The sequence below is a fragment of the Marmota monax genome, unplaced genomic scaffold (genome assembly GCF_021218885.2).
Source record: "Marmota monax isolate L192 unplaced genomic scaffold, Marmota_monax_Labrador192_F-V1.1 WCK01_AAM20220418_F8-fsc00088, whole genome shotgun sequence".
Taxonomy (NCBI): Eukaryota; Metazoa; Chordata; class Mammalia; order Rodentia; family Sciuridae; genus Marmota; species Marmota monax.
Window position 1 is genome coordinate 5,561,566 of NW_026694492.1, and position 22,539 is coordinate 5,584,104.

At 32.8% G+C, this 22,539-nt stretch overlaps 1 protein-coding gene across 3 annotated transcripts in view; it reads left to right on the top strand.

Annotated features, from left to right (window-relative positions):
• Positions 1–22,539, top strand: part of Wdr7 (WD repeat domain 7) — a 333,762-nt gene that overhangs the window by 107,181 nt on the left and 204,042 nt on the right. The window contains exons 17-19 of one of the 3 annotated variants that reach the window (XM_046419459.2): positions 7,415–7,513; positions 9,928–10,046; positions 12,000–12,123. In XM_046419459.2, coding sequence (XP_046275415.1) covers positions 7,415–7,513; positions 9,928–10,046; positions 12,000–12,123 — 342 coding nt within the window. Of the gene's footprint in view, positions 1–1,042; positions 1,076–7,414; positions 7,514–9,927; positions 10,047–11,999; positions 12,124–22,539 lie in introns of all 3 variants that reach the window. The other 2 variants (XM_046419460.2, XM_046419461.2) reach the window with 2 other exon arrangements.

Sequence of the window (22,539 nt, forward strand, 5' to 3'; positions counted from 1 at the left end):
ATAATGTTTGTCTTTTAAAGTCAGTGAAAGTCAGCAGTCTCTATTGAGAAAGCTACATAATAAAATACTTCAGGATGGCATTATGAAACTTACTTTTTATTTTAATATTGACATGAATATTAGTGTCTTTATTTCTTCAACAAATATTTGACAAGCACTTTTTTATCTCCTAACAACTCCATTTGCTAGTTTAGAAAGATTAGTCTGTATGCTATCTTGAATAGTTTCTATATGTCTAGTAGATAACACAAGAACATAAATAACCAAAATAAAGTGGGAAGTGGGAAGAGAACATACAAGGGACTCTGAGTTCTCAAAGTCGAGCAGGGCATTATAAATTCTTATTTTTACTCTAACTTTTATTTCCTTGGTTTTCTTTTCCTGATTGTTCTACAGTGCACAATGATTGATAATTGATAATTGATAATTGCAAACACAAAAATGCTTATTTTTTAATAAATTATAATTTATATATTGGCTTATACTTGTTCAGCTGCAGATAACCTACATGAAGTAAAGACTGGCTGGGGATAGAACTTTTCATTGAAATTGATGTTTGATAATAAAGATATGATAGATAGTCTATATAATATTTCATAAACAATTCATTGAAAAATAATTTCTTTATTAGAGTTTTATTTTGTCTGATAGTAGATTCATTAACTCAGTGTTTATCTGCAAATAACATTTACTGAGAGCCATCCATTTTTTGATATAATATTTACTTATTAGATACTCTTCTGCAATTTATGAAATATACTACTTGAGAAAGGGATAAGAGATTTCAGTCAACCAAGTTTCTGTTCACAGTGATGCAGTGCTAAATCTATGTTTGGCTTAAGGCACTTGTCTTACATTCTGGCCTACGGTATTTCTCTTCATGATTCTCATAGCAAAAATCTGTGGTCTGCATCTCTGGTGCATCTCTGAATTTTATCTGTATGTTTAGTTGATGCCTCCCTACCCTGAGGAGGTGCATAAGAAGGTCAGACAACTCCAAGATTTAAGGTTATATTGCATTCTTTGCAATTTTGTTTTACAGATATGGGTCAACATTGGTTGTCTAACCTGAGAGGTAAGAAGTTGTCACTGTTAAATTATCTCAGGAAACATTAATAAATTAACCAGTAGTGTAGCAATATCCTTCCTTTTCCAAGATCTGTGGCATAAAAACTGAACTTAACCTGGAGTACATATTTCAAGTCAATGAATGGATCTGAGAATCCCTTAAAACTCAGTGTGTTTGAACTTAAATGCCTTTCTTTTTTTAACTGGCTAATAACTTTGATCTGCTGTGGGAGCTGGAATGGCAGGGACATTTTTTTCCATTTTGTTTACTGATTTATTGTAAGTGCTTGGAACAGTGACTGATTCATAGAGGGAGTGTATTAAATATTTCTGGAATGAATGAACATATAAATACCTTTCCTTTATTTTTCTAGGGTCAGTATGTCAATAACTCCGTTCAGAGGCTGAAGGGTTGACAAAATAAATTCCTCCCCTCAAGGAGTTTATGTCTATTGGAGGAAATACAAGGAGTGCAGTTTGTGATAATATTTTAATTGGTTACTAATTTGCCTTTCTCTTGGGCTCAGTGCTTTGAGGGAAGAAACTTTGTCTAATCTTCGTGTGTTTTTATATGCTTAGCTCAGTACCTGGTCCATAGTAATAAGCACTTATTTAGTGTCAGTTAAGTGAGATAGGACATGTTGACAGCTTTCTCGTAGCTAGTTTGTTATTGTTTATGATGTTATAAATTTATTTTTTACTTCTTAGAGAAGCCATTTATTTATTCTGGATATTAGTAATGACGGAAATCTTTATGAGATTTTTTTTTTGGAAAAAAAAAATTTTGTTTTGTGTTTTGTTTTGTTGACTCTTTAGCTGTAGTTACAGGCCAAGGAAAATCACTGTCACATCTAGATTTACTCTATTTCTAACATAATCCAGTGGTGATCTAGAAGTTAAATAGTGTTACTGAATTTTTTAAACATTATGGGCACTTTCATGTGCTGCCTTGATGTGTGTTTGTCAGAATGCCACCTTGGGCAGGGCCCTTATCCTTGCTATTGTCTAGAAGTTTACTCTGCTCTATTTCTCGTTATTTGTAGTCTTCTTTTCAGTGTTTTAAGGATGTCCTTTTTTCCTAGGAATGTTTGACAGTACATTTCTCAATTGCTCCCAAATGTGTTGTTCATTTAGTGGTTCCATATCTGAGTGAAAGGTCTAAATTATTACTAAACCCATCACTTAAGTAAGGTTTTCATGCACAATTTGTATAGCACCATGATGAATAGTGTGAATAAATTTATAATATGAATAAATGACCTACTTAGTACATATCATGCACCTTCCTTTGTACTTTTCATTTATTCCTCATATCTACTGGCCATAACAATTATGGCCATAATTTCTAAGAACATCATAATGACTTCTTTATTTCATTTTTTTACTTTTTTAAATTTATTTATTTTTTATTTATATATCACAGCGGAATGCATTACAATTCTTATTACACATATAGAGCACAATTTTTCATATCTCTGGTTGTATACACAGTATATTCACACCAATTTGTGTCTTCATACCTGTAATTTGGATAATAATGACCATCACATTCCACCATCATTAATAACTCCATGCCCCCTCCCTTTCCCTCCCACTATTCTGCCCTATCTAGAGTTCCTCTTTTCCTCCCATTCTTCTGCTCCCTATCTCACTATGAATCAGCCTCCTTATATCAAAGAAAACATTTGGCCTCTGGATTTTTGGGATTGGCTAATTCACTTACATTATCTTCTCTAACTACATCCATTTACCTGCAAATGTCATGATTGTATTCTCTTTTATTGCTGAGTAATATTCCATTGTGTATATATGCCACATTTTTTTTAATCTACTGAAGGGCATCTAGATTGGTTCCACAGTCTAGCTATTGTGAATTGTGCTGCTATAAACATTGATGTGGCTCTGTATTTTTTTATATTATTATTTTTTTCAGTTGTAGTTGGACACAATACCTTTATTTTATTTATTTATTTTTTATGTAGTGCTGAGGATTGAACACCAGGCCTTGCATGTGCTAGGCAAGCGCTCTACCACTGAGCCACAACCCCAGCCCCATAATGACTTCTTAACACAGGGATTTATTTATTATATAGAGAGTATCCAAAAATACCAGATAGATTTAATAAAACTCCAACTTAGTGTAAATAATATATTTGAAATTATAATATCTGCTGTAATATTTGCTTTTGTCTTTAGTCTCCAAATACATCTTCTTATTCTTGATCATATTATATGATATTTATTTTCGCTATGTAGTTTCTTGTACCATTTTTACCCACCATAATAGTTTTATTAGTTATAATTCAGGAATAAACATGTTATTGAACTTTACAACAGTAACTGAAAGCTAGTGAGAGGATAATGAAGTAGTTCTTTAAAAATGAACCAGAATTTTGCATGCAAACTACCAATCAAATAAAAAAGCATACTATTTTCAGGCATTCATGGTGTCAAACAATTACTGTATTGTGTATCTTTTCTGAGCAAGATATTAAAAGATATGCTTCATTCAATTAAAAGTGTAAAATAATTTAAAAAATAAGAGAACACTGAAGGAGAATTTGCAGGATGATAGTGAAGGGAGGTCTCAGGATGGCAGACTTGCAGCAGTGATACAAGAGGTAGAAAAGAGATGGTTGGTGGAAAAATGAAACTGGTCTGTGAAAAATCATTGAGAGCTTCAAAAAGCATAAAAGATAAAGGAATAGGTATGTATAAAAGAATGGAAATGGAAAAAAGGTAATTTTTAAGTTACTATTTTTTAAATAGTAGTTTCTCAGCAAAGGAGGTGTGATGTTAATAAGCTTCAACATTGAACAATATTTCTATGGAAATAATGTGAACACTTAATATTTATAAAACCTCAAAGTATGATATAATTGTTTTAGAAAGTTGGGGATAAGGAAAGGGAAATTTATTAGGGAATGTGGCTTGTCAGAGTGAAAACATCATCTTCCACAATATTGGTAGAGAGCAATAGCTGGTATTGGTGAATCACGAAATTACAATTAGCAGATTATTTAGTGATACAGAAGTGAATGCTGGAAGAAATGCTTAAAAGGTTTGAAAGTAGTTGCTTTTCAGGAACTATACTTTGGTTTGGCATGGGTTAAGGGAATCTTCCATCTTTTAAGATGAGCTTTTCAATATGTTTGACTTATTTAACTGCTTTATTATTATCCTTCATATTGAAGGAGCTGCTTTTTCTGTTAGTCTTATTAAAATATGCTGAACTGCAGTGCAGTTGCCTTCTGTTTTTTTTTTAAAGAGGAGAAAAATAGTTTATTTACCTAGATACTTATCATATTTGTTGCTTTTTATTCATTCTTGAAGTTTGAAGTTCCTCTCCAGTATCATTTCTTTTTTGCAGTTGACTGCTTGTGTAATAATTATTCATGTATATCTCATCAGGCCTATTTGACAGATTAATCTAAGGAGCTTATTTCAGCAGAGAAGTAGGACTCCATAGGAAGGCACTTTTACATCTACCTGAATCCAGTGTTATGATACTAAAGGGTAGCATTGTAGCCATGTCCCAAGACACAGTCTTTATGGTTACTACACATGTATTCAGACACACACAGTCTGAGACTTCCATTTTTAGAAAGAAACTTTTTGGATCATAATTATGAATGTATTTTTTCTAACTTTCTGATTATGATAATAGATTTATTTATTTGGTATAGCTTTTTGTTATCTCATTGTCATTAGTAAATATCATTTAAAAGATATTTTACCCTCTACCTAAGACATAAAAGAGTAGACCTGAAGGAGGTCTACTAGTGCTGAATGCCTTTATGTTCTAGAATATAGTGATTGGCTCTACAAAGTTGCCTAATTTCTAAGTGTTTCATGTTTCCTCTTCCTCCTATGACTCTCCTCCTCTTCCTCCTCTCCCCCACTCATACCACACAAGTATCATTGTCTTATAACACCTTTGTTAAGGTGATTCATCATTTAATATTTTTATTCATTTTTTTAGTGTTACACTTTGAAAAACTTCCTTTCTTTAAGCATTGCATTTTTGTTTTCTGTGGTTTTTAGATTTTTTTTCTTCTGAAAAATGCAAGGGCTATTTGTGTTTATATACTGGAAGGCTAATAAGATTTAGACCAATAAGTAAAGAGCACTCATCACTCACAATATGTTAACTGTCATACACGCACACACACACACACACACTCACACACACACAATATTGTAATGGGAGTAGAGAAAAATGGAGATAAGGATCACTCAAATGAAGACTGAAATGCACCTGTTTAAAAATAAAAAGCATGGATATTATAAATGTGAGGTCATAGATATGTGCTGTTTAAAGGGAAGCCAGAGCAGGCAGATATTAGTCTGTCTGTCTGTCTTTTTATCTATCTACCTATCTGTCTATCTATTTAGATATAGAATAGAAATACACCACACAAGTTTTTTTTTTTTTCATCTATCTTTTTATGTAATAGTAAGTAGTTGAATAGGCTCTTAGCTGCTAAATTACTTTCTTAAAGCACACTTCAGGTCATACAATAGAAGTGTGCCTTTTTTGTCTCCATTTTAAACCTGTATTAAACCTGTTTTTCCTTGTTTTGCTAATCATTAGTAAGAGAAGCCAATTGTAAGGTGACATTACAGCTTTTCTGTTTTAAGAAATCAAATGATTGATTATGTTTTATGGTATAAATCTTCAGTATTCAGTGCTACATATAACTTCAGATTTATTACTTTTCATTAAATAGGGAGCATTGTATTTTAGGAAGTAGTATTTTTTTTCCTCCTAATTTTTGTTGCTGATTTTTCTATGTAAGTACAGTTGTAAAAGCTGTAATGGAGTTTAATTTCTCAATTGATTGTGAAAGTAATTTTAAATTCTGCATTCCAGTTGTGAGGTGGTACGAATACAGTTTTTTTTTTTTTTAATGATAGTGATGCAAGAGATTTTTAAAGATTTTAAAGGTGAATATTTTATAGGTCATAGAACTAAAATTATAATTAAATATGCTGATAAAAATAAAATTATGCAATGGAATACAGAAATATTTGTGATTTCTTTGCAATATTATAAAGAAGTTCTTGGATCTTATGACACATGACTGAAAGCAACTGTTAAGTTTAACATTATAAAATAATCATAATTTTATAAGAAACAAAAACTAAGTCTGTCATAATAAAAAAGAATCAGTTTCCCAGATAAAATCTTACGTGTGCATAAGGTGCTGCTTTGGTGTATGGAGTTAAGTTTCCCTCCTTTGTTACTGTTCACAGACTTCTTTTAGTTCTACGTTTACCTCACACGTGCCTGATTGACATTATGATGCATTCGTGTGGAAATTATGAAAAAGTTGTTTTCATGCAGCTGTCCTATTGTCACAAAAGAACTTCACCGCATGAAAAGCAAACATATCATTCAGCAGACAATGCTTAATCTGTTCAGGAGCCCAAACCTATTGCTGTTCAATGACAGAAGAAAGGAGAGGGATTAATTTGAAGATGCTTGTGCATGACATATGGTAATTTCTCCATAGGAAGGAAGTGTCAAATGGTGACCTCTAAATCTTAACATTGACCTCCAGTTGTAGAATGTGTGTGCCATGTGGTCCTCTTGCTTTTTCATATGATAATTTAAGCTGAAACATTTTCCTGGCAACGTAACTTTTTTTTTGCTTTTGAGGGGGATGGGTTTGGTTCATCTATTCTATAAGAATGATAAGTTCACAAGTATTATTTTTGTTGTGTTTATTTTATCATAAAAATTTTAAAACTCCAGTTAGTGAAACTATAATAAAATTCTTTTAATGAGTAAACATAATAATGCAGTATGTATATTTTTATGGTATATGGTAAATCAAGTTTTTATACAATGAGTAGGAAATTGAGATGAAATCATTTGAGTATTGGTTTGAGATATTTAAAGATAATTCACACAAATGTTAAGAATAAACTAGAGAAATGCTATTGACAATGTGAAGATCAACATAAACTTTCTGATTATGTGATACATTTCAAAAAGTGTACTTTTTTGTTAAATCTTAATATGTTGTCTTTTTTTGTTATAACCTTCATTGTGTCAGAGCTATGTGTTGCAATATTTGATATACCATTTGTCTATAATATTAAACATTTTGACTTTAAGAGGAAGTTGAGCTACACTATGATTGCTATTCGATAAAATATATCATTTCCCTGCTATTATCTTTTATGATCATGCTCTTCTGATTAAAACATCATTTTTCAGTTTTATCTTCATTATATTTTGCCAACTTTGTTTCTCATTCTTCACTAATATTGAGCTTTTTTTCAGAAACTGCTGTACCTCAATTCTCTCCTCTTTATTTCTTCTATTTTCCTCTGCAAGTTGCTGCACCTGTCGTTTCCGCTCGGTCTGACGCTGATCACTCTGGCTCTGACTCTGCTTCTACTCCTGCTTTACATACCTGTTTCTTAGTAAATGAAGGTATTCTCTCTCAACTTTCTAACAACTTTCATTCAATCTATGCTTTATCCTAATAGACATGTTCCTTTTATCTAATTTATACATTCATCTGCTTTGTTATGTATGAAATCCCAAAGTTCCCATTTTATAACTTTATTTGCTAATGTCAATAAGAGCTAGTTATAAAAATGTTATGTTACTCCTGGCTGTCATAAACCATGTTACGTATTATCTAGAATGCTGCTAGAGGAGTGCAGAGTTCCTACTTTTGATGTGAATTTAACGTAAAAAGGTGAATTCGTTTTTATAGTGGTATTTGCCATGTTATCTCAAGTATTAGTGCTAATGAATTTGTTTCCCATGTATCATTAGTCTGTGACAGATATACTTTGCTATCTTTACTCAACTGTATGTTCTGGTGAGAGGGGGATGTGATGGAGTCTCCCAATTTACATTCTAATTTGAAAATTCTTCAGATTGATTATAGATTGATGGGAGTTCACCTATTTTATCACTATTTTTGCTTCAGGTTATGGCAAACATTCTTAATTTAAGGGTATAAATTTAATTGGGTCACTGTATTATTCCTTTCTAGTGGCACAATGGAAAGTAATTTTGGAACTCTAAAAATGTGAATGGGATCTGCAAACCTTTGTTCCCCAAGACACATCTAGTATTATTTATAATGCCTGGGAAGTTAATGGAACTCATGAGTTCTGTATTGTATTCACTGTGTCTGTTGGGGTCTCAGTCTTTATCAGATTGTATAATACAAAAAAATTCAGAAAATCTAAAATATAATTCAGAATGATTCTGATTCTAAACAGTTATATCACAAGCCCATTTGAATGGAAGGAATGTTGCAGTACCTGTGAAATACAGAGCCCTTGTTGCAGGTAGCTCTCCTTTGGAAACAGAATATGGGCACTTAACAGTATAATTTCATTTTTTGTTTTTGATTTCCCTATCATAAAACTATATGAAGCTTTGTATCTTAGGACTGAGTTTTAGTAAAAATAATTAGGGTTATATTTACTAAACTATTCTGAAAAACATTTATTTGTTAATTCTAAAATGATCTGTTAGACTTTGGGGCTTGGGAGAATCATGATATTAAAATTTAGCTCATCAATACTTCTATGAAACATACTAATATGAAACATTAAATTAATTCAAGAAATTAATAAGTAGTAATATAGGTATGTATATATATACATATACACACATATTCCTGTGTTGTAAAATAAATTATTATCCCAAATTCATGGGCCTATTACTTAAATTAATGTTATTATGTATTTTCTATCAGTTGATGAGAATTTCCTCACTGAAAGGCTAAATCTTTAAATAGATAACTTGTCTATCTCTCTTTCTCTCTCTCTCTCTTATTTGAATAATCCCAGTGATCATTTTGAGATTTATAGGAAAATATTTGTCATTATTTTAAAGACTACAGTTTGGATTGTAACTCACATTGTGAGTTATAATTAATCCATTCTTTATTATTTGTCTTTAGATGTTACCATTATCAGGAAATAATGGTAATTATTGTGGATTAATAATGGCCTCCTACATAATTTTGGAAGAATGAGGCACTTATTGTATGTACAAAAATATTATAGACATTTTGAAAATAGATAAAAGTAATTGAGAAATTTGTATACTAGTACTTTAAAATAAAATATTGTGGTATATATAGTGTTTGATAAAATCAGATTCTATATTGTGAATTAGAATTTTGGAAAATATAACTTTTATTCCTATAGCCAGAGTTAATGATGTTTAAGACTTTATACATTTTGGATTGCAGATTTTTATTTTGTGGAATTTCTGAATTCATTTTTCCTCTCAAAATTGGCATTACGTTGCTTATTTCAGTTATGATTGTGATTAAATATCTGATCCATTTTGTAAGGAGTCTGATCAATAACTACCTTAATTAAAGGCCCTCAGACAGGGAAGGGAAGACATCTTTCTTGGCTGACACAATGGCAGCACAGATGGCCATGCCCTAAGTGACATAAACCTGTCCTTGGATATCTGCGATGCCCTTTTAACTGACAACAGTTTCACATATAGCTCTTATATGTATTTATTCGTGTCCTTTCCCATCCACTAATACATGTTTTATTTTAGAAAATCTGTTTAGAAATGTGTTTTTTTCTTGTGAATCTGGTTATACTTTTTGTGGAAATTTATTTTTATTTGTTTTAAGATGTTGAGAGTTACAGGAGCCAAGTATATGATTTAGGTATAAAATCCATTTGGTATCATTCTTTATATAAAAACATCTAGTATTAAATTTAAATCATTTATAATATAACTTAAGGGGACTACCTGTTGTTTTGTTTTTGATATATGTATATAAAGAAAAACTTTTGACTTTGGGAATTCCAAAATGTTTAAAGTATTTGTAACATGTCACATTTTAACAGGATGGAGTCAGTTAGCTGCTATGCATTGTGTTATGCTGCCAGACCTGCTGGGATTGGATAAGTTTAGGCCTCCTCTTCTAGAGATGCTGGCTCGAAGATGGCAGGATCGTTGCTTGGAGGTAATGTTGAGGGAATAAGAATAGAAAACCAAGATATTAAAAAGTCTTGATCAAATGTAAATTCAAAACAAATAAATGGTTGATATTTATCTCATTTATCTTATTACCTGTTTATTTTGTGATAGAAAATCTGGATTCAGAATTTCCATATTTTTTGTCTTACTTCATAGACTAAACTGTAATGTTACAGCTTGTTTGTTCATTTGCTTATTTTTTTTTTAATTTGTCGATGAGCACAATGCCTTTATTTTATTTATTTATTTTTATGTGGTTCTGAGGATCAAACCCAGTGCCTCACACGTGCTAGGCAAGTGCTCTACCAACTGAGCTACAACCCCAGCTTGTTCATTTGCTTCTTTTTGTAATTTTGTGATTATTTGATAAAAAGTTTCATAGCCTTTATAGAATTGTTTCATAAGTATTAGTTTTTATTATAGATCATGAACACATGTACACAAATAAATACATATAACCACCTCCCCCAAGATCACACATTCAGTATAATCATATCAATCAAATTCCATTTGAATAGCTGTGGTCCAGTGGAAGGTACCATGTATAATAAAATAAGAAGGTCTTTAAAATTAGAAGAGAACTGGGTTTGAATATTATTCCCAATAAGTATTAACTGTGTGGTCCCAGACAATTTACTTTACCCTATTTGAAGCTCATTTGTAAGGTGGGGATAAGAATGTAGCCCTCATGGGTTCGCTATCAGGATCAAATAAGGTAATGCAAGTAAAATGGTAAGAGCTGGACACATGGTAGGATCTCAGTAAATGGTAGCCATTATTTTGTGTTAATTGACTTACTCATTATTGGATATTACTTGGAGTATAATATCACCAGAAACTTGGAAATGTTTTGTAGAAATTTTCCTTACTATGCCACTTGACTTATATAGCTCTAGCAGTTTGTATCATTCAAGATTTTTAATTTTCCCAATATAATTATGGTCATTCATTGCATAATAATGGGGATATATTCTGACAAATGTGTCACTAGGTGATTTTGTCCTTGTGTGAACATCTTAAGATATACAGACTAAGATGTCAATGTTGTCAGTAGATATAGCCTTATGGGTCACTGTCATTATGGTCTATGGTCTTTTGTTGTCTGAAATTTCACTGTGCAGTGAATGAGTATAAAATATTTGTGATTCCTAAACCTCGTACTAACATTTTCATAGGTTTGGAATTCCCTTCAAAAGCCAATTATACTTAAAAACAACTTTTTTTGCTCAAACCCTTATTCAGATGCTGCTATCATTCTTTCAAAATTAAATAGTTAATATATCACCTAATAATTGATTAGCTTCTTTGACCTTATACCAAAGAAGCAAAAGTAAACTAAATTAAAACTAAAAGTTGTATACTACAATGAAAGAGAAATGATATGATTTGAAAACTGCATTTTCAGTTCCATCTTTAGAACTTACAGAGGTTATATTCTTACATAGGAATGTATTGGACTATGTTATTCACAACCTAGGTAAATGTGAATCATGTGGGCTTGTACATGTTTGTATCAACAGCCCCTATTTAATATATATGGTATAAAGACATTAAGTAGATATCATTAAATTTCTTCAGGTTATGAGAGAAATTTAATGGTTTTAATTGTGACTTTTAACAATATTTATATGAAAATGTAGAATTTGAAAATGCTAGATTAGAATGCAAGAATGTTTTAGAAAATGAATATTTTAAACTCAAAGCCTGATTAAATAAATATACTTACAATATATTTTAGTCAAATTATTAATTACACTGTCATACAATTTATTGCACCTTAGATAGCTAATTCATTATTTGATTAGTTGTTTTTCTCATGTAAATAAATGTGATTTCTGGTTTATAACTTTATTTCCTAGGAAACTTCTAATTTATAGGCACTCACCTCACCACCTGACCTTTTTTCTTTCTTTACACTTATTTTTGTGACCTCCTTTAGGTAAGAGAAGCTGCCCAGGCCCTGCTTCTAGCAGAGCTGAGGAGAATTGAGCAGGCAGGACGAAAGGAAGCCATCGATGCCTGGGCTCCTTATTTACCTCAGTATATGGACCACGTCATATCACGTAAGAGTTCACATGCTTTTCTACAAAGCTTTGCAGGCACATGTAGAAAGAACATTTACAAATATATTTGCTATTACTTATCAACAAAAGTGAGTAGTTCACCTGAAAGTGAAAAGAGAGATCCTCAGATTCTGCTATTTAATTTTCTGAATCTGCTCAGTTTAATTTTCTGAATCTGGATTTTGGTAATTAAAAAAAAAAGCACAAGTTAATGTCACTATTCATTAATGAACTGACTACTATAAAATTAATTTCCAATTTAAAAAATCCTAGTCTGTTTAACACTAGCGTCTTTCACTGCCATTGTATTATTATTTGTGTGAATGCCAACTTGGTCTATACTGATTTGGTATGCAATGGCAAGATAGCTTGCAAGTTGAGATTGGAATTAGGAATTCTTAAAGTAATAAATATCTGGTAGAGTTAGAGCAGTGTTTAGTCAGCTTTTTTGAAGCTGTAAACAAAAGACCTGACCAGAACAATTTTTGAGGAGGAACAGTTTTTTTGAGCTTCACAGTTTCAGAGGTTCAGTCCATAGTTGGCCAACTCCATTGCTTTGGGCCTGAGATGGGGCAGAACATCATGGAAGAAGTGTGTGGCTCAGAGCAGGGCATCAGGAATTAGAGAAACACAGAGACAGAGACATAGAGACAGAGAGAAAGCTCCCTTCACCAGGACAAAATATAAACCCGAAAGACATGCCCCCAGTGACCCACCTCTTCCACCCACACCCTATCTGCCTACAGTTACCACCATTAATCCTTCTCAGTGGATTAATACAGTGATTAGGTTGAGGTTCTCATAACCCAGTCATTTCACCTATAAACTTTCTTGTATTGTCTCTCACAATAACCTTTAGTGATCACTTGTATCTAAACCATAATAAGCAGTAAATTAAAAAAGAAGAAATTAGCAAAGATTTTGATTGATAGATCTTTCAAAAGAGTATAATTTGAAGAATTGGCAAAATTGTTGAAGTTTTAAGTTTTTTTTTTTTTTTACAAAACAAAACAGGTAGAATCATATTATATAAGGTCTAGTGGAGAAAAGTTACATTTGCTATCATAATTTTTTTATTCTCAAAGTACACTTATCCCTGATTCATCATTTCATTATACATGTCAAGATACTGTATGCTTATTCAAGAAGGAAAATGAAAGCAAAATTCAGGAAAGGTTATAACTATTATAACTGGTCTAATCCTACCAGATGTTTGCAGTGGTGACTGTCATAGATGTTTCATTAGGGATGTAACCTTGGGTACTTTTCTTAAGCTTTCTTAGCCTCAATTTTGTCATTGAAAGAAATCAATATGATAGAAGTTTTTGTAGGATTATAATGAGTTAATGTTTGTTAAATGCATAGAATAATACCTAGTTCAGTACCATTAATTTGTTAAGTCAATAAGTACCGTATGAAAACGCAAATACAGATTTCATATATAGCCAAAATATCTGGCAGTAGCAGCTCCAGTTAAAATTCTTATCTTTTTGAGTACCAGAATATTTACTGAGTGAATATTGGTTTTTATTTGCTTATTGGGAGTTTTCTCTATTCCAATAAAAGGAATGTGTGTATAAAATCACGCATAATAATAAAAGGAATTTGTGTATAAAAACATCCAAGTGTGGTGGCACTTGCCTGTAATCCCAGTGACTTAGGAGGCTGAGGCAGGAGGATCGTAAGTTCCAGGTTAGCCTGGGCAATATAGCAAGACCCTATCTCAAAACAAATATAAAAAGGGCTGTGAATGTGGCTCAGTGGTAGAGCACCCCTGGGTTCAATCCCCAGTCCCCACCCCACCCCACCCCACCCTCCAAAAAACTCTAGGGCTTCATGTACTCTAGATAAATGTAAGATATTAGGCTTAAGATTCTTTTAAAACTAGAGATTTAAAAAATAAATTTCCAGAATATAAAAGTGTTACAAAAACAAAATTGGAATGATAAAGCTCTGCTTTTGAGTATTTGAATAATCTGGAATATGTTCTTTGTTTATAAATTATGGCCATAAAATTCATATTTCAGGAAATAGAGTTCCATGATAAACTCATCATAAACCTTATTGAATAAAAGATCCCCAAAAGCAGGATTAACTCTGAGTGCGGTGCTGTTGAATCATTGAAGGTAGAACTACATAGTAACAAATCACTAGGGATTCTTTTAAAAAGAAATGGTCATTGTGAAAATATTTAGAAACATTTTCAAAGCATTTTTATTTAGAATAGATTAGGGTAAAGTGGGGGAATGAATTAAAGTGAAATATTTAAATATAGGATAAGGTAGAATAGATCATTTCTAGGCTTTGATTATTGATTGCATATAAAGGTCTAAAAAGCCCACCAAAATTAGTAGTACAGTGTTGTAATCTTAACATTTTGGGAGGAGAGGTATCATTAGTAATTGTAGCAGATGTCATTTTACTTATTCCTGGAAACAAGAAAATAAGTTAACTGGGCTGGGGTTGTAGCTTAGTAGTTGAGCGCTTACCTAGCATGCGTGAGGCACTGGGTTTGATCCGCAGCACCACATAAAATAAATAAAGTAAAACAAAGATAATGTGTCTGCCTACAACTAAAAAATATTTTTTTTTAATTAAAAAAAATTGTTAACTACGAGGTAAATACATAGTGTGGTCCCAAATTACTGTCTGAAACAATGATAGAAATGCATATGTTATAGGTAAGAGGTCTGTTGGTGGGTACAGAGAGTATAAAGCATAAGTAAAATAATGACAATAAATACCAGTAATAGGGTACTTCTCTGTCAGGCTTTTGCTGTGTTATTTTATTTAACTGTTGCCATAAATTTGTAAAGTAAGTACTGTTGCCATCATTTTCTTTCATGAGTTAACTGAGGTCAGGAGAGATTCAAGAATTTTCTGAAGGTGTCTCAGATATTTAAGACTCCAAAACTCATTCTCTTACCTAATGTTTATTCTACCCAGCTTGCTCCAGAAATTTAGATCTTAAATAGGGTAGAAAGGGAAGACTAAATAGATGTTCATCTTAACTAATGCTTTCAGACATGTCCTTGACAGTCAAATTATGTTTAACAACAGCACAAAACGGGGCAGAAAAATAACTGCTAGAAAATTATTCTTTGATGGTTCTTATCATTGTTTAAATAAGCATTGTTTAAAAAAGCACTTTATTTGTTTTTTTTAGGGAAAGAATAAACAAACATGCAACCTACATATAAATAAAGCATATGTTCCTTTGAAATAATATATTAATTGATTCTGAAACTTTTACATTGACTAAGTGTAAAATTACTTTTAGCTTGCTTTACTGAGAGTTTTCTGTTTTAATAAAAGGATGTCAAGCCAAAGGAATAGGGATTCTGAATGTATTAAAGGAGAAGAAAGCATACAACAAATGAGGAATGACCACATAGTGCTGTTGAACAGATTTGCCATCCGAAGGGATCAAAAGGTTATAGAGCCAGCTGGTGGACAGCCCACACCTGCCATCCACATGCTTGTAGTGAAGTCGCCTCCGCCATTGTCATTAATGTTTGAAGAGGTGATCATTATAGCAAGTTACATCATAAAGCTTTGTTTTAGAGACTTAAAGCTTGTTTCTAGCACAGGAATCTTAATCACTAACGTAGGCAAAATATTAAACAATATATCTGGTAAATACACTACTCATCAGAAATGTTCTTATAATGTAATTATTTTAAGCATTTAAAAATATGTAGTAATTTTCTGTGTGATATTGGTAACACCTAATTTATGACTACTCTTTGTCTAAGAGTCCCTTTATTAGTACTGTCTGAAACTCAAAATAATGCTCTTACCTGAAGAGCTGACTTTCATACTGGGCTCTTGGACTGTGATAGCCCTTCATCTTCTGAGATGGGGAGTCAGGGGTTTAAAAGCAGGTGGTAACTTTTTCTGAGTTCACAGTGAATGAGTGAGTGAGCTGGGACTGAAATGACCACTCAAGTCAACTGACCATATTGAGGGGATCCTCTGTATTTTGTTTAGATGCATTATGCAGTAAAAAGCCTTTTGCTGGTTTGTCTGAGAACTAAGGAAAATAATGGGCCCAGGCCAGCTGCTTTTCTCAGGACTCTCAAGAGCGTTAAATAGCAACTTAGCAAAGCATCCAGCACAGTGAATGATATGACTAGTGAATACTGGCTGCTTTCCCCCTTCTCTCCTGTACTGATTTCTGTAGTTTTGTTTTCCTTATTGACACTGCCTTGGAATTCACTTTAATTTACTGGGGAAGAAAACAGGAGACATAGTCTGTTTTCACTGAAAAGACACAAATTTCACTAAGAACCAAGTCTGCAGTTATTGAGCAACATGAGAAATTTGCTTCAGTTAATGGAGCTCTGTCCTTGAACTAGTCAGGATTATTATTTTATTCTTTATAAAGTAACAAAAATGTAAATTTTTGATGCCTAATTTCTGATAGAGAAATTTAAGGATAAGTACATTGTGATCCCTGTTCAAATGGTAATGGGACTCAAATGATCAATACTGCATACATTCCTCAATACTAACTTACAGAACTATTATAAATCTTTTCTGAATTATCACTCATCACATAGTCACTTTTATGTTCCAAACACTTCTAAAGAATTCTGCTAATTATTTTTTTTTACTAAATAGGTGTTAGTACTATTTTGTGAAATTGTTGTGTTACAATTTGGATGAAGCTGAATGTTACGAGTTATCTCAGATTTATTTTAGAGTGAAGATGTTTTGCAGAACCCATTTTTATATATTTCTTATTTGTGACATTCTACATGTCGCGTTTTAATAATTGACTTTTTTATGAGGTCAAGCACCTGCTAGTTTATGAAATATGCCCACACTTGCCCTTCATTTCTCTCAGTGACTTCTCTGAGGTAAATGCTGATAGTTCCTGATTTCCTTTGGCCTGCGATGCAGAATGACCTTATAGGGCATGAGGTCACAGGCGTAATTATTTCTTGTACATTGTATTCTGCTTGCTCACAGTGGCTCATCTCCTCTTTTAGTTTCAGAAACATTAAACACATAAAAGTCACTGCCATTATATAAATCAAAATCTCTTCTAAAGAAAGTGTTACTATAATTTTATTCATTATAGCCAATGTAGTATTAATTTGCAAATTTATCTTCTCAGATATTGATAGAAGGATGTGTAACACATCGTGTTTAATATGTATTGATGTCATCAGAAAGCACAATCCTTTGTTCTTATCGAGTCCCTGCCTTTTTAGCTTCCTTTTGTGTTAAGGTTACCAGGGTTAGGCTCGTCTTTTTATCCCACTTGGAAACAGAATAGAATTTCTTTGTTCAGTGAAAGACATTCCTAGTAAATGTTTTGGGTTTGACTTTCAACAAGCCACACTCTAGTACCTATTTTAACCTGGAATTGAAGTCACTTTTCTGATGATTATAAAGTAGTGGTCATTCTGAGCACAAATGTGGATGGACCAACAATATACAAGAAGGTAAGATGGAACTGTATCTTACAGAGGTAGTACAAGAGTATATCATAGCTGGTAAAAATAAGTTAAATATTAGTGTATTCTCTAGGAGTAGATATTTTCAGGGTTTGCGGTGGGAATAAGATGGGGAAAGGTTAGGGAGGGTGCTTGATAATATGATTTAAGTAAGCCTCTGCCCACCCATCAAAGGCTGTAACACTACACATCATCCCTTCCTTCCTTATTTTCTTGTATGTGCCTCAGTTATTTGGAACCTTGAAATGGTCATTTATAGAGAATGATTTTCTGAATAACTGAGGATTTTAAAAATCACTAGATGCTAAGGTTTTTTTTTAATTTCTCCATTTTTTCTTAATATATTTAAAAATCTCTGGTTTTTAAGCATCTTTTCAATAACCAGCATTGTTTTGTTCCATGCTATAAAATTGCCTCCACCTGCTTATTGAAGAGAATGCATCTCTTTATTTGAATGAATCCCCAGGTTGATGTGCCTTTGCGTTTCATACTGGGCCCTTTAGAATTTGTGTTCCTCCTCTTTTTATTGTCTAGTAATTAGTACCAATTTTATTGCTATTGGGCTGTTTCATCTTACCCCTAGTGACTTCTGTCCTGATTTCTAATTTGCTCTATCCAGTGTTGTGGGTTTATGGATGCTATGTATACAAGCTTATTTGAGTTACAAATAAAATAATTGGCTAAGAAGACGGGCTCTCTGATGAAAAAGTACCCAAGCTTTGGTGTATGCACTTTGGTGTCTGGTAGGCTCTTCACTCTCTGCTTACTTGACAATTTTCTCAGGTCTCTTGTGGTATTTTGGGTGTGTCTTTCTTTTTGAGCAAGAATATTCTAATTAAAATTGAGGAAAAAAAGAGACGATAATTTGGTTGCTCCTGAAGAACTGAATCAGCTGAAATTCAAAGATGACTTTGCCTCAGGGACATCTGTGCTGGCTGCCCTTCCTATAGTGTTCACAAAGCCAGTTGGAGATGATTGTGCATTGTGATTGGAAAAAGTATTAAATTATGACTGGATGATATAGATAAAAACCACTCTGTTCTGTGTGAATTCTTGTATTGGGAGGCAGAGAGGATTTGTCTCAAGATAAACTATGGTATGAAGAGCACACATGTGCACCATGTCTGTCTGCAGTGTTTCACTGGGACTTAAGGTATTCATCCCTCTTTTTTCTTCCAGAATATCAGACCTATTGAGCTTAATTTTAAGTGTTCTAGACTGATCATGTATTTAATATCATTAAACTGTTCTAGTTACCTATAAATGGCCACAGACCTAATGAAATAACAATGAAATTTGTTCTTAATTAGTCACAACTATCCAAAAAAAAAAAAATGCCTTCTATGTGACTTGTGTTCTTTGACATAATATTTAATGTTCTTATGATTTCTTTTGTACTTTTTTAAAATTGCAAATTAGAGTAGTAAAGAAGCAAATTAAATTAAAGTGAAAGCTTACTGAATAGATTGGTCATTCAGACTTTACTTCTAAGTAATAAAACAGAAAACTCTGCTATCAAATAATACTGTACATTGGAACTTTACAGGGTTAAATAACTATGCTCCCATTGAATTCCTCTGTATAAGAGATACTCTAAGAATAGAGCCAACGTCTGCTTTTAGGTTATCAGTAGGAGCCCCGTAACAGGGTGCCACATTGTGGAACAAAGCAAAGAGTGGACTGTAGGGAAAATCAACCACTTGTTCCTTGTAGGGCAGTGAGGAACTGGGGGTGGAGGGTTCCATCTTCTGCTGCCTCTGTCTAACTTATCCCACTTAGGGGACACTGGTAATTATGGGGCTTCTGCAACAAAGCTTCTGGACCTTAAATGGCTTGGAATAATTTTATTTGTTTCTTCATTTGTTTATCTTTTCCACTAGTCTCTCTCTATCTCCATCCATTGCAGAAATTCGTTACCACTCCTAGAGTTGTAGTTGGTGGCAAGGCCCCTAGGAGGCATAAGTGGCTTTCTTTGCAATGTTGGTATGCTTCTCTGCTTTAAGAAGTTGAAGGTACTTAAACCTATGAAGACTGTTTTATAATAGAAAATCACCCATTCAACCTGTGATACATTCTTAAAAAAAAAATGGTGTTCAAATGGAAATGCCTGATAGACCTTTAGCTGAGATTCTAGTGGCCTTTGCTATAATAAATGACCTAGTATTACTTGGTATGAAGAGTATGATATTGATTTGTGCCATTATTCTCTTACTGATTTGCTGAAGAACAAAAATTTATAATGCTAATGGAAATAAAGCACTTTACAAAACACTGCACATGAATACTGGAACATGTTTTTGTAATAGAACAAGTGTCTAGTACACTTTTAAATATAAATTTTCATTATTCTAGTATAGAGGATCTCAGTACAGATATACGGAGTCCTGTTCAACATGTTTTTATAGAGCAAAAAGCTGATTTTAATTTTGTAATGTTTTAACTCTTAGGCATACATAAGACCAATGGTTGTGAGGCTTTTATAATTCATACTATATTTTTAAGTTTCTTATCTTTGTATGTTGATTGGATATTATATGCATTTGCATTGTTTTAGTGTATTATGTTGAAGCCTTGTTGTAATCTGCATGTGACGGAATAGATTTTATAGTTTGGAAGGAAAACAGAATTATTGCAAGAAAGGTATATGAAACAATTTTACCTGTACTATTTTGCTTATAATAGCTAATGGTAGATTTTGTTCTAGGGTTGTTTATAAATTCTGGGATTAAAATGATCAAATTACATTAACATATCTTTGTTAATCCATTCTCCCTCACTTTCCTCTTTTTTTTTTTTTTCCAAGTATGGTGTTTTTTATCTAATTTTTCTCTAGTGACTTTGGCCTAATGATTTATTATATTTGCTATTTTTATTAAGCAGATTTTGATACAAATATGTATGTTAAAAATGCATTTTAATATTTATAAATTGTTGCACTGTGCATGACATTTTCAGACTTGGTTAATATTTTAGCACCTTTAGTATATGACCATAAAGAAAAAAAATTGTTTTATTTGTTTGAGCACCCGAATTGACCCCAGCAAGATTGAGATTGATCTGGTTTCTTTCAGCCTGTTAAATGCCAATCCAGTCATCTGTAACAGTACTTAGTATTTTTGTAATTTTTCTGTACATATTTTCTGTTTGTTCTGTAAAACCTACCCATCACATGAGATTTTCCTTGCTTGATTTAGACATGAAAACAACCACGACCACCTATTTTATTGCTTGTTGTTTCTAAAAGCCATTCCTACAGTCAATGCCAGTGCTATAATCACAGTTCATTTTTTGTAATCCTATGAAAGGACTTCACAATTTACTAGGAAAAGATGGTAAGACTTATGTTTGAAATGTGTACTTGGATTAAAGAACATCCAATTCTGAGGAATGGAAGTGGTAGAGGAGAGAGATGGTTTTAAATACTTGAAGGTTCCTGCTGATTTAAAAACAATCAAATTATATCTTTCTAGCAATTAAACGCTATTAGGCAACTTCCAGCATACTTGGTGGGTACAGAGCTACTACCTGAGCTTATGTTTTTTTAATTTTTTTTATTTGTTGATGGACCTTTATTTTATTCATTTATTTTATATGTGGTGCTGAGAATCAAACCCAGTTCCTCACACATGTGAGGCAAGCCCTCTACCACTGAGCTAGAACTTCAGCCCCTGAGCTTATTTTTAAGAGACCATCATATCTAAGGCATGAAGTAAAGGCTTTTTCTTCAGTAACTGTTAGGGGGTGACTAATGTGTCTTGCTCAGGTTTTGTTTTGACTTTTACTCGTTTTTGCTCCTTAAGCAAGGGTCGCTCCTCAGAGCAAATAAGATCAAGATCAGAGAAACTAAATTAGAAATGAATCTCTGAATTTTGGGTAATGGGTAATAGATTGAACATTTACAGTCTTAGTCATGGTACTTTTTATAAACTGTTTACTTAGGGCCACTTCAATTGACCATGTAGTCTCAGATGTCTCCTATTTGTCAGATGTGATTGGGATTTTGAGTCCATTCCAAGCCTTCCCCTACGAAGTGATGGGTATTTGGGATCAGGAGCCTTTCTTACTCTGTTTTATCACTGAGAAGGGGTCTAGCACAGCAGTTCTCAAAAGGCAAGTGAGAGGGTGGAGGGAGGAGGGGTTTCAAAAGGTGATTCTCCTGAACCTTACCTCTCCTCAAGCTCAGATCTGTCCTTCTCCCTCCCCCTCTCTCTCTTTCCTTTTAATGTTAGTTTCCAAATCAAATGACAATAATTAGGAATAAAAATACTGTTTTTAAAAGAGTTTTCTGATTAATGTATAAATAACTAATTTACTGAAACAGATTATTGAGGGGGGGGGGAGACCAGATCTGCACTTTGTCTTCTTCACCAGAGAGATCACTTATTATACTTTCTCTCTCTCTCTCTCTCTCTCTCTCTCTCTCTCTCTCTCTCTCTCTCGAACAAATTGTTTTTCAAACATTTTAGGTAGTAATCTTATATGTAAAATCTTAACTAAGGGCCCAATATATAAAAATATTTTTAAAATATTAAGTAGTTTCTTCAGGCAATTTAGGTCTTTGTTATTTTTTTCCCCATGAAAAATATTTCTTCTGCAGTGAAACCCTCATGCCATTCTTTTGTCTTCTGGAGTTTTTTTCCCAGCATAATTGAAAACTGCTTAATTATGTGCTCACTGAATGCCATCTTGCTCCAACAAATCATTTTCTGTATTACACACCTGCCCACATACATGCACACGCACACAATATGATTCAGGGTAGAACTGGTAAAGTCAGTACAAACCTTATTATATAGAGAGCAGTTACTAGAATTTGTTATCTTGCAAGAAAATGTTCACTTCCTCTGTAAATCTTATGGTTCTGTATGACAACTTGGGGAATATACTCTTGCTACTTCTCCAGCAAATGATTGTGCTTTTCAGAGAGCTTCATGAGAAGTTACACCTAGCA